Raw genomic sequence first — 13,605 nt, 5'->3', positions numbered from 1 at the left:
CACATATAAAAAATCTAACCCAAATATCTCATTATAAACTGAAACTTCTCCAACATATAAAACCTTATCTCGAACCAAACGATTTCCAAACTGTATTACAATCATTATTATTTTCAAGTATGGACTACTGTAATTCGTTATTGATCAGCTTTCTTGCTAGGTTCTTATGGCCTGGATTGGCCACTCTTGGAAACAGGATGCTGGGCTTGATGGACCCTTGGTCTGACCCAGTATGGCATGTTCTTATGTTCTTACATCATACATCCACTACAAATCATTCAAAATACTGCCACAAGACTATTAACCAACAGTTCAAGCAGCGAACATATTACACCAATATTAAAACAATTACGTTAGTTACCCATATCATTCCGAATCCAGTACAAACTTGGTTTAATTGTTCATTCCCTAATGTTTAATTTATACTCTCCCTGGGCAAATGCAATTATGAAATTCTACTCTCCATCCAGATCACAACCAAGCACCTCCTTGATATTCCTTCACCAAAATTAATACGCCTCGGTGACACATGTGAAAGAGCACTCTCGGCAGCAGGTCCAATATTTTGAAATACTCTCCCTACTGAATTAAGAAACTGTAATGATTTTAAGATATTTAAAAATATCTTAAAACCTACCATTTCAATATTGTTTTTAATGAATAATTTACTATTTATCTACTCTTAGTTCTTTTGTCTATTTTTCATTCTAAAATAAATTTTTATTTTGCATTTTATTTTTTAAAATATTTTATGTACATTTGTCTCTTTTGTAAAATACTGTGAGTGTATTTTTGTAATCCGCCCTGAATGTAAGAAGGTCTGAATAGAAAAATTTTAAATAAATAAATAATAACTAAATAGTGGACTCTGGGAGTGTGAAAACGCTAGTTTGGAAGGATATGGTGAAGCAAGTCCAAATTGACTATGACAAGGCAGTGATCTTGGCATGCATTCACGGGGACCTTCTATGATATCCAACAAGCTGGATATAACTGAAGTCCCTGGCCAGCCAAGATATGGTTGAGGTAGGAGTACTCCCTTGACTACCCTTTTCTGTGATCATTGGCGGGACTGTCCAAACTTCAAGTATCTCTGTAATCAGCTTACAACAGGTTCGTCCAGCCAGAACCATGAAGAGTTGGAGTTTCCAGAACTATTTCCATTGAAAGGACCCTGATCTTTTTCATAACGACTCTAAGACTCCTAAATTTCAGAGACAAGACCGACAGGACAAATATACCTATGCTGATACTTTAGAGGCAGCTGGGGAGGAGGGTTTGGAGTCAGAGGGAAAACAACCGCCCACCCAGAATGTCTTATCTGGCCCCGTGGAGTGGGAAACCGGGGAAATTTAGGCGGGCTCAGAGGGAGGATGAATCCTCTAAGTGGGCCCAGGAGCATAATCAAAGGGTGGAGGGAAAGGTTGTCCTGGGAATGTAGCTTACAGACCCGATTCATCCCTATTTTGTGAAAAAAGGGCTAGATGGACCCTCAGTCTGACCCAGTATGGCAAATCTTATGTTCTTATGATCTTAATTTGGACTTTTAAATGAAGAGGGTTGCATCCCACTACCTATTTGTTACAGATGCACAGAATACTATGCAACAGCTTTACAGTTTAAAATAATCTTTAGTGTTAATGTTCTAAAGGCATTTCAAATTCTTTTCATGGACAGAAGTGTCACACTACCAGAAAACAAAATGCATACTTTCATACAGAGCATCTTGAGCACTTAAAAAATTCATTTGGTTTAGTAAACTGAAAATTTCTTACAGAAGATTCTACATAAAACATAGGCAGGGTAATTTTCAAAACTGCTTGCAGGAACCGCCCATATGTGCATGAATACAGGCACACATTAATTTACTACTGCATTTTATAACCTGTACACATATGATACGCGCAGCTTATAAAATACAAGTACATATGCGCGTTGCATCTCTGTAAATAATTTTGCTGTCAGATAATCTGTAAATAATTTTGCTGTCACTCAATCTTCCTTTCTACTTCCGCTCCCAGTTGTACTTCCCTGTTTTATTGTAACTGCATTTCCGTTAACCATGCACTTGTTATAGTTGCTCAAATTCTCTGTATATTGCACACCCTGTTAAATGTAAACCGGTTTGATGTGATCCCTGTCATGAAAGCCGGTATAGAAAAAATAGGAAATAAATAAATAAATAAATAAATAAATAAATAAATAAATAAATGTGCAGGTATGTAAATCTACGAGCTGCGCAATTTTGGACTTATCAAGATAAATACCGATTATCTGGCTAAGGAACAGCACACAGCCAGATAAGTCCGAAAAACACTGCTTAGACGAATAAGTAGTGCTTTTCAGACTTTACCAAATAGACCTGCTGCTACATACCCAGATAGGTCAGAATATTGCCGGATAAGTGTCACTAATTATATGGATACGTTCAAAATTGTCCAAGTAGCGCCAAAGCTGTTACGTAGCCAGAAAAGTCATAATTTAGTCAGATAAATGTGCATAAGAGATATACCCACATATTTGAATTTCAAATTTTAAATAGATATGTGAATAGATTGTACTCATGTTATTTAGGTGCACTTATTCCCATAAGTCAGCTTCTACACGCGCAAGTTGGGATTTTATAACATGCACACGGCAATGAAAATACAATTTTTATCAATTACTCTACCAGTTCACCCAGTCCAACTGCAGTTTGTAGAGACCCTCCTGGCCCTTTAGCCTGAATTACGCCCATTTCACCCAGACCACCCACCCAGTATTTTTTTCACTTTTAGGATGTTTATGATCACTTACACTAGGATATCGAGTCTGAGTAAATATATGCAAATAAGAGACTTATACACACCACTTTGGCAGATTTTAAAAATATCTATTTATGCACGTAAATGTTGACCCCACCCTGGGAACGCCCCTTTTTAACACACGCACATTTGCTCGTGGACTCCTATTTTGCGCGTATTTTGCAGTTTTGAACATACCATATACTCATGTATGTACCTTTTCACTTGCACACGTGCTCATTTTTACATGTACATCTTTTGAAAATTCACCTCATTGGGGACAACTTTTGTAGTGATTTACCTAGCTAAATGGATATTTTTATATCTTTAATCAGAAATTAATACAACATCCATAATATATCGGGCTTGGAAGTGTGTCCCTCAGTGCTCGTGCATGTTCCGCAGCCCGCCGATAGATGGCGCTATAATATAATCGGGCTTCAAAGTGTGTCCGTCAGTGCTCGCACATGTTCCCCAGCCCACTGATAGATCGTGCAGGCGGCTACCTGGCCACCTTGGATACTCAAACACGCCAGAAGTACGAAGGACAGCGGACATCGCGGGACAGGCAGAATATAGCAGAGGAGACCCTGGCATGCCACGAACGGAGCACGTCCTGCAGCAAGGATGATGGCCCAGTGCACGGTTCGTGGCGAAAAGGGAAGGCCCCCGTGTGCCGCGATCGGCGCGCCCGGGCCTTCATCTTCGCCGCGAATGGAGTGTGTGCCGTGAGACGCGCTCTATTCATGGCATGCCGGGGTCTCCGCTGCTATTTTCTGCTCAAGGCGAAAATGGAAGGCCCCCATGTGCTGCGAACGGTGCGCTGGGCCTTCATCTTCGCCGTGAACGGCATGCCAGGCCTTCATCTTCGCCGCCAACAGCACAGGGCCCGTGGCATGCCGGTGAGAGAGAATGTATGTCGGGGAGGGGAGGGTGAGAGCAGGGTGAGAGAGAGCATGGGGGGGGGGGGGATGCCGGTGAGAGAGAATGTGTGTGTGAGAGAGGGTGGGTGACAGAGAGCATAGTTGGTGAAAGGGGGGTGGGGAGGGTGTGAGAGAGAGCATGGGAGGTAAGAGAGGGTAGGTGGGGAATGCTTGAGTGTGGGTTTCAGAGAGAGGGAGCCTATATGAGGGGAGGGGGATGCCTGTGAGAGACAATGTGTGTGTGAGAGAGGAGAAGGGGTGTGGGGTGTTAAGCACCATGCCAAACAGGGGGAGTGCGAGAGACAGCTTGGTTGATAAGAGGGGGAGTGCGCGGGATGCTTGAGTGTGGGTTTCAGAGAAGGAGCCTATATCAGGGGATGTGTGTGTGTGCCAGAAAGTGAGGGAGCCTGTATGAGGGTGTGTGTATGTGGAAGGGACACTCACAGTGAATTTCTAGGGAAATTGTGCTCAAAACAAGAGCAGATGTGCTAATAAAAAGGCTCGCCGCCTGGGCATAGAACGAGTACAGTTGCTAGTATGATGTAACACAGCAACAGTAACATAATGCTCAAAGAACATAACAAGCCTGAAAAGGAATTTCAAAGTTAATAATTTCTCTGTATATAACCCACTCACCCCTCAGCCCTTACATCCACACCCTCTCACACACAGACACTGCACCTAAAACAAAAAGATTTTGAATGATTTAGATATGACAGCACTCTCTTTTTCTGTGAGGGCAGTATGCAAGGACCAGCTGAAACAGACCTTGTAGAAGCAGCCAATCAGTAAACCACTGAAGAAAGATGCGGGGACAAAAATCAGTTGACATTGTCATTCTTTTGTATTACAGACTGGAATCAGACAAGCTATGGTTTGCCATCACCCTTTGAAAGAGGAGAAGCTGGCATGGTCTTGCCCATTGTCCTGCATTACCTCTGTCCCACCTATGTGTCCGTCATTGGCTTAGGGGCCATTGCTGCTGCTACCATGTCTTCTGCAGATTCATGCCTGCTGTCAGCCAGCTCCATGTTTGCTCACAACATCTACAAAAAGATTCTAAGGAAAAAGGTGAGGGATTTATTCTTAAGAATTTAGCCACTTTAAAAATAGTTATCATGATTTGATTGACCATGGATTAAATTTGTTTTTATTACTGATTAAATTTGTCCCTCTGTGGGAAAAAGGGCATAAGTTTTGGGGTTTACCACTAGCAGAATTAAAAGTTTTTACCAGGGAATCCTGCTTAGATGAAAACCCTTTCTTATCCTTTTTTCTACCCTTCTTGCCTTATAGACAGAAGTTTATTATTTAATTTAGAGATGTGGCTTCTTTTCACTTCAGAATTTTATTAACCAATGATTAATGCAGCACAGCATGTGCTAGAATAAAACCAGACAATATGTAGTAAAAATATTTTCTTTATTCCAGATAAAGAAAAATATTAAATCTTAAAATCTCTAAATGATTCTATGAAAAATTTCCATTTGTAAATCTTATTCTAATCAAGCAATACATTACTATTAATAAAAAAGACCATTACTACAGTAACAGATAAGATCAATATTAAATATAGGTCTACTAGACACATAATTTTATTTTTTTATTTAACTAATGCATTTCTAATTCATATGCCAATTTTAGAAACAATAGCAATTAATTTAAAAATTGAGTTCTCATATGCTGGAAATAAAAATAATTTTTACCAGATATCTGAAGCAGTCCCGCTCTTTGTCTCTCTCAGCTGCACGTGTCAGGAAAATGCCAAAGTAGTCCCTTCCTTTGTTCGCTTCCCATTTTTACAATCCCCAAAATCCATAATCTTGGGCAACCGTATTATTTCTGTCAATACTTCAATAATTAGCCTTTGAAGAAAATGTTTTGAAACCTTGAATAGTTTCAAACAGATTAATTAAAATTGTGTTTTCCTCTTCAATTCAGGATATGAAGAAATGGGAGGTTTCCTGCTTAATAAAAAAAAAACTGCCTGAATTCCTTTCATGGAGGCAGTGTCAGGCAAAAAAACACTCTTACTGTTTTTTTCTTTCTTCTAACAGTTCAGAGATAGGAGATTACGTATTCCTTCCTATCCGGGGGAAACTCCAGGTGCATTTAATTAAAGGAAAAGGACTTTTCTACATGCCTGAGAAACCAAATGGTTGATGCTGCATAAGGCCATAAAATTCAAACCTTGAACAGTCCTCATCCACTATAGATAAGGAATTAGCTTCAAAGCAGCTCTTTTCAAGGACTGGGAAGGGGGGACTGGAATGTATCCAGCAGAGGCTTTTTGACTAGTGCTGAGGTTTAAAAGAGAAAAGGCATATGGGAATTAATGCTTATGTTTCTCTAATGGCCTATTGATTACTGACTACACTGAATATAGGTAATTATCAATAAACACAAATTAATAACATATTTTCTGACACCTCCTGTTTCACTCCTGCTTTACCAGTTCTCCTAGCTAATACCTTACTTCCCATTTCAGACAGCCTGAAGAAGGATCACTGAAAAAATGCCTCAAAGGAAGCAGCAACATTGTGGAGCCTTCGTATTAAATTTTGGCAGGTTACTGGAGACAGTAGGGAGAGCAGTTAGGATTTCCTATTCCACCCCATTTTTACTTCCTTTGTTTATCAGCGATCTCCCGTTCTCTTGCTTAAGGAATTTATCAAATAGTTTGAGGAAAATCTTATTTATTCAGAGGCTACAGTAATGACACTAATACAGGGACAGCGCTTATCATTTGTTACGCCTGTCCATGTTACTTGTCCATGTTAAATGTCATTTGCCATTTGGAAGCCCAATCTTCCAGTCTTGCAAGGTCGTCCTGCAATTCATGCAAGGTCGTCCTGCAATTCATGCAAGGTGATCCTGCAGTCTTGCAAGGAGGTGAGCATAAGAGGTCGCAGACAGCTGCGACCTCTTATGCTCACCTCCTTTTTCCCTGCACCATCAATCATCGGGAGAGTGGCAGTCTCCGCTAGCCAAAACCAACCTCCTCAGAATCCCCGGGACAGCTTGGGCACTGACGACCACCATTTTTGATCCAGAGTCACCTAGGCGCGTGCGCACAAGGGCCTCCTTTGTACACGTCATGGCGGGAACCTTGGGGGCGTCCCCTCCGGATGACATCAATCCGATGCTGTACTTAAGCCTACCGGCCCTCTGCTACTACAAGTTAGCAAGGAGTCTCCTCATTGCTGAATCCACTCTATGCTTGGACTTCCAGTTCCAGATTTCCCTGTTGGCTACTGGACGCGCTAGGTACCCGCTCCTTGAGGGCCCTTCCACGCTCCTGGCTATCCGCTCCTCAGAGAGCTTCTCTGCCTCGGGAATATACCTGAGCCTTGCCTTGGGACCTTTACCTGGAACTTCCATTGTGAATACTACTTTACAGACTTCAACGACTCAAGCTTGCTGAAACTCCCTGCGGTGTACCCCAAGCCTCGTGCCACTACCGCCTCCTCTTCAGTAACTATTTCCAATCTCCACTGAGCTACTGGGGATTCTCTCAACAAGCTACAAGATCCCGTCTGGGTTCCTGCACCTCAGTCTTCATCATCATCTTTCTACTGTACAGATTCCTCGGCATACTCCGCCCTGCATGCCACTACCGGAGCTGTCCTACTGAGGTATTCTCCACCCAACGTGAGGGAACTTCCGGCGTACCTCGCTCTGCGGGTCACTACTGGATCATCACATCAGTGGTAACACCTTGGTTTACCCCATTGCTCAGAACTGTACTATTTACATCTTCCCACTCTGCGAGCTTGCTCTCTAACTACAGCTGTGTCCTACGTCGCTGAGACAATGCCTACCAATGGTAAGGTCCACGGGCTCCTCCCTGTGGGTGGAGACAACTCTCATCTCGGCCCAGGGTTCACATTCATACAAAAACATAACATCATTAGAGAAACAAAAAATAAGAAAACAATAATTATGAAAGCATGCTTGACAAAAGTGCTTATCAGATTGCAATTAGCATCACATCCCTCTAGCAAGGACGTGCATATATAAAGTGCTAAAAATCCTAAACTTCATAACTCACTAAACGGGATGGAAGCCCACAGTTTTTCACCAACATGGGATATTGCAGTGACACACGCTCTCTGGGTCCTCGGTCTGGTGATTTCTCCCTTTTCAAGTCTTCGGTGTGGAGGTAGAGAGGACAGCCTCCTGTCATTGAAGCAACAGGGCTGTTCAGCTCTTCAATCTCAAATACCTGTAGTGGGTGGGACTTGCTCTGCCTTGCCCTCTGTCTCCACAAGTTGCTTCTGCTCAGTGTGCCAAGAGGAAAGTCGAGGGAAGGCAGCAGCAATCGGATGGGTCGCCTTCCTCTTTGGTTGGGCAACGATTGAATGACAATGACCCTAAGTGCTAGCAACCCGCTGCTTTTAAGGGCTTACCTATGCATAATTCAGCAGCTTCATGCATGGTCAGGTGAATGCATAATTAAGGCTTTTAATTGGTTGATTTCGCTCTCTTTTTCCAAGTCCTTTGGTTTTTTTTCCAGGTTCAGCAAGCAGTCAGCTTTAGGTCTGCCAGTTGTTCACATCTTGACAGTGCACTTATAAGTCCTGCTCTCAGATTGGTCCCAGAGCCATAAAAAGAGGCTCCTATTTAATTATTTAAGAAATATTTATGTTTCACCTATAATGAAAGAATCATGTTAGGTGAATTACAATCAATAAAACAACAAAAACCAATTACAAAAGACATAAGATCATAAGCAATAAAAGAAACATCAAAATATTACAATCTTATGCAGGAAAAGCCTCACAAAACAGAAACCTTTTAAACTGCTTTCTAAATGCTTTAAAATCCTGTTCAAGCCTTAATTTCCTGGGAAGCAAATTCCAAAGAGATGCCCCAATTATGGACAAAGCACGCCTACGGGTAGACTACAAATGAGCCACTTTAAAATCAGGGACTTCAAGAAAATGAGAACCAGAAGATCGCAGAACTCTAGAAAAGATATAGCAATGGAAAAGCTCTCACAAATACTTGGGGACATCAATTCAAAGGGCTTTATAAACTAGAATTAAAACTTTAAACTTTAATTGTTTCATTACTGGCAGCCAATGCAATTGCCTCAATATATGCGATATATGCTCCCGAATTGAAGTCTTTGTAATCAAACAGGCAGCCAAATTTTGTAAGATCTGCAAGGCATGTAATTTACTTTTAGGCAGCCTGATATACAGGAAGTTACAATAATCCACAGTAGTCACGATAAAAGACTGCACCAGTGTGCGAAAATCAGTAGGGTTTAAAAAAGGATGAATATGTTTTAATAATTTCAATTTGAAATACCCCTTCGATAGTACAGATTTCAGTTGACAGGTATAAGCTAAACTGAATCCCCAAATTACAGACCTGGTCAACAAATTTAATGCTTCCTCCTTTAAAATTCAGAGAAACAAGATTAATAGGGTCCCTTGAACTAGAGATCCATAAAGCTTCTGATTTTGATGCATTTAAAAGCAAATCATTTTTGCTCAACCAGTTAGAAATAGCTTAAAGGGAAATCAAAATATTACCCAGAGTCTCAGTTAAATTCACAGATACTGGGAAAAAGAGTTGAAGATCGTCCGCATAACAATGAAAATAAATATTCAATGAATCCAAAATGAAACACAGTGTAAAAGGTAAATATTAGACAAAAAAGAGGATCCTTGCAGACCCCAACATCAGTAGAAAACCAAGAGGAAATAGAGGAACAAGGCTTCTAAGAAAACTAAAAAGTCAAGGGATAGGAGGCGATGTCCTTTTGTGGATTGCAAGCTGGTTAAAAGACAGGAAACAGAGAGTAGGATTAAATGGTAGGTTTTCACAGTGGAAAAATGTAAACAGTGGAGTGCCTCAGGGATCTGTACTTGGACCAGAGCTTTCTAATATATTTATAAATGATCTGGAAAGGAGTACGACGAGTTAGATGGTCAGATTTACAGATGACTCAAAATTATGCAGAGTAGTTAAATCTCAAGTGGATTATGATGAATTGCAGGACGACCTTGCAAGACTGGAAGATTGGGCTTCCAAATGGCAAATGACATTTAACATGGACAAGTGCAAAGTGATGCATACTGCTGTAGTTACACAATCGGGCCGATGCAGTAAAGTGCGCTCAGGCCGAGCGCACTGTTAGCCCCCGGTTGGACGTGCATTTTCGACGCGCTATTTTTACCCCTTATACAGTAAGGGGTAATAGCACGTGGAAAACGCGTAGCCAACACCCCTCCCCGAAACTAATAGCGCCTGCAACATGCAAATGCATGTTGATGGCCCTATTAGTTATTCCCGCGTGATACAGAAAGTAAAATGTGCAGCCAAGCTGCACATTTTACTTTCAGAAATTAATGCCTGCCAAAGGCAGGGATTAATTTCGGCCGGCACCAGGAAAGTATACAGAAAAGCAGAAAAAAATGCTTTTCTGTACATCCTCCAACTTAATATCATAGTGATATTAAGTCGGAAGCTCCAAAAATAAAAAAAAAATTTAAATAAAAAATAAAAAAAATGTAAAATCTGCTCGCGGCCCGCGGGTTGGAAGACGGACGCTCAATTTTGCTGGCGTCCATTTTCCAAACCCGTGGCTGTCAGCCGCCGCTTCTGTCAAAAAGGAGGCGCTAGGGACACGCTAGCGTCCCTAGTGCCTCCTTTTACTGCGGACCCTCATTTGCATATTTTTTCTTTCTGAATCACGCGCCCAAGAGAGTGGCCTGGGCACGCGCCGGGAGAGCAGACGCTCACCGGCTCTCCTGCGGGTTTTTCTGTATCGGCCCAAATATTAGGTTTTATCTTAGGAGTTACCACCCAGGAAAGAGATCTAGGCATCATAGTGAATAATACATTGAAATCGTTGGCCCAGTGTGCTGTGGCAATCAAAAAAGCAAACAGAATGTTAGAATTTATTAGGAAGGGAATGGCAAATAAAACAGAAGATGTCATAATGCCTCTGTATTGTACCTTGAATACTGTGTGCAATTCTGGGCACTGCATCTCAAAAAGGATAAAGCTGCACTGGAGAAAGTGTAGAGAAGGGCGGCCAAAATGATAAGGGGCAAGGAACGGCTGCTCTTTGAGGAAAGGCTAAAGAAGTTAGAGCTGTTCTGTTTGGAGAATTGACGACTGAGGGGGAATATGATAGAGGTCTACAAAATCATGAAAGGACTTGAACAAGTTAATGTAAATCAGTTATTTACTCTCTCAGATAACAGAAGGACCAGGGGGCACTCCATGAAGTTAACAAGTAACTCATTTAAAACAAATTGAAGAAAATTATTTTTCATTCAGTGCATAGTTAAGCTTTGGAATTAAAGACTGTAGGATGTCGTTACAGCATTTAGTGTAACTGGGTTTACAAAAGGTTTGGATAAGTTCCTAGAGGAAAAATCCATAAACTGCTATTACAGTAATTAATAAGCAATTAATAAGCTTGTGATTTATCTAATGTTTGGGTACTTGTCAGGTACTTGTGACTTGGTTGGCCACTGTTGGAAACAGGATACTGGGCTTGATGGATCCTTGGTCTGACCCAGAATGGCATAACGTATGTTCTTATCTAACCAGACCTAACTTGTTGACTACAATTCTGCAGATAGGACTCGAACCAACCTTTCCTCCTATCCCCAATTGCTGCAACCTAGCAAACAGAATCTGATGGTGATTGAATCAAATGCTGCCAAAATATCAAGATAAACTGCAATGACAGCAACACCAGAATCCAATTTAAGCGACAAATAATCAGATAGATACTAATAGCATTTTGATGCTATAATGCAATCTAAAACCACACTGAAATGGATGCAGACAATTATTTACTTGACGATAATCATTCAATTGATCCATAACTTTTTCCAACAGTTTCCCCAGGGATAACAGAATAGAAATTGGACGATAACTGGGAGGTTGATCCAAGGGAAGATTACTTTTTTTAGTAATGGGACAAACAATTGATTGTTTCAAAATGTCATGTACAGTTCCTTCAGCCAGGGATATAATTAACCGGTAAGGTCAATGGATTAATAAACTCTTCTTTTAAATTGTTCAATAACCAAATTGGACAGGGACCTAAAAACACCTTGACTGTCCCAAAGTTGATTGTAAACACTCAACCTCAGAAATAGAGGTTGTGTCAAACTCGTTCCAGGAATTATTGATTAGTTTTAGGAGAGAGTTGATACAAACCAGTTGAGCTTTATTGGTCTTCCTGGCTAAAGCTTTGCTACAATAATAATCAGTAAATTTTTGAGCAGAGGGCATTTCTCCTACTGCTTCTATAGGATTAAGAAGACTTTTCACGATGGAAAACAACTCAAATGGACGACCAAAAGACTTCAACAGCCTATTAGAAAAATAAGATTTCCTAGCTTGCATAAATAAACTTCTATGAAGAGATCTCACATGCCTAAATTGTTCTAAATTCTGCAGAATGGGCTCTTTTCTCCACTTACATTCTGCCTTTCTAACTGAACGTTTCGATATTTGCAGTTCAGAAGTAAACCAAGGTACCCAACCATGCCTGCAGACCATTGGATAGCACCTTATAAGGGCAATTTGCTCAGTAACGGCCATCAAATTAGCAATCAATGAAGATGCTAAACAATTAACCAATTCATAATTAATATCTTGTTTAACTTCCATCCTAGTGTCCTTACATTTTTCAGTATCAAAAGGAGCACAACATAGTTTAATCACTGAATGCATATTGGTATTTGTGCTCAAATATATATGAAAATTAAAATTAATCAGTTTATGGTCAGACACTTTTAAATTACACACAGCATAATCATCATTTGCAACAGGCAAGATCAGCTGGTCCAGAATATGCCCAACCTTATGAGCTGGCGCATCGATTAATGCATATAGCTGTTGGACAGGCTGCTTGAAGCAGAGGAAGATCTCTATCAGAATGCCAACTTTCTGAAAGTAAAAGTACATCTAAATCATTCTGTTAAAGCATATCATAAACAATATCAACCTTTGTTTTCATAGAACAAATACTGACATGGGCTATTGACAAAGTAAAATTTGTTGTAGTTTTAAGCCAGTTTTTCTGAAAAGGAATATGTGGTGATATTTGAAGTACCGGTGGACACAGAACTGGTTTTGTATATCTAGGTAAACTACTGCAACTATAGTGGCCATTACCACTAATAACTGAGATACTAACAGACTTAGCTATAAGAAACAGAAAACAACATAAACCTGTGCCACCAGCTATAAGTCCAAACAAAGGGCCAAGCAAAGGGATGAGAAAAGGGGCAACACCCTTTGCTGTTGTCTTTCACCAGTGGCCCACCAGCAGGCCACCTCTTTTGAACATAAGAATATGACATACTGGGTCAGACCAAGGGTCCATCAAGCCCAGCATCCTGTTTCCAACAGTGGCAGTCCAGAAGCATTACTGCAGTGATGTCAGCATGGTGGCAGGGTTACCAGGCTCTACCTCCTGAGGAATCCAGCTGCAGAAATGGAACAAATAGGCACTTGTAAAGTGCATTGTGCAGAACTTTAGCAGCAATTAGCAGCAAGTTAACAACGTCCAGTGACTGAAGAGCAAATGGTAAGACAAGCCTTCCCAGCGGGCCCTCTTTTGGCAGTCCGGAGGTGTTGCTGCAGTGAAGTCAGCATGGTGGGTGGGGTTACCAGACTCCGCCTCCTGAGGAGTCCATCTTTATCTGTTCCTAATCTGAAGTATCTTTGGACTCGTGGTTCTCCTCAGTGGCTGCTGCTTCCTCCACTTACATCGTCTCTGTGTTTGGAAAGTCTCCTGCTTCTGTTCCTCTCCTCGGCCCCTAGTGTTCTGGCTGTAGAGATTCACACAGCCCCAATTGTCCTTGTGTTTCTCTGGGCATCCCTGATTCTAGCTAGGCTGGGAGGGCCTATAAATC

The 13,605-nt window shown here is 41.1% G+C and overlaps 1 protein-coding gene across 1 annotated transcript in view; it reads left to right on the top strand.

Moving 5' to 3' along the window:
• LOC115091497 (high affinity choline transporter 1-like) overlaps positions 1-13,605 on the top strand; it is an 86,293-nt gene that overhangs the window by 51,445 nt on the left and 21,243 nt on the right. The window contains exon 7 of the mRNA XM_029601708.1: positions 4,560-4,777. Coding sequence (XP_029457568.1) covers positions 4,560-4,777 — 218 coding nt within the window. The remainder of the gene's footprint in view (positions 1-4,559; positions 4,778-13,605) is intronic.

Source organism: Rhinatrema bivittatum, chromosome 5 (assembly GCF_901001135.1).
Source record: "Rhinatrema bivittatum chromosome 5, aRhiBiv1.1, whole genome shotgun sequence".
In the NCBI taxonomy this organism is placed as follows: domain Eukaryota; kingdom Metazoa; phylum Chordata; class Amphibia; order Gymnophiona; family Rhinatrematidae; genus Rhinatrema; species Rhinatrema bivittatum.
Note: the sequence above shows the minus strand (reverse complement) of the source record. Positions and strands in the feature narration are given on the sequence as shown.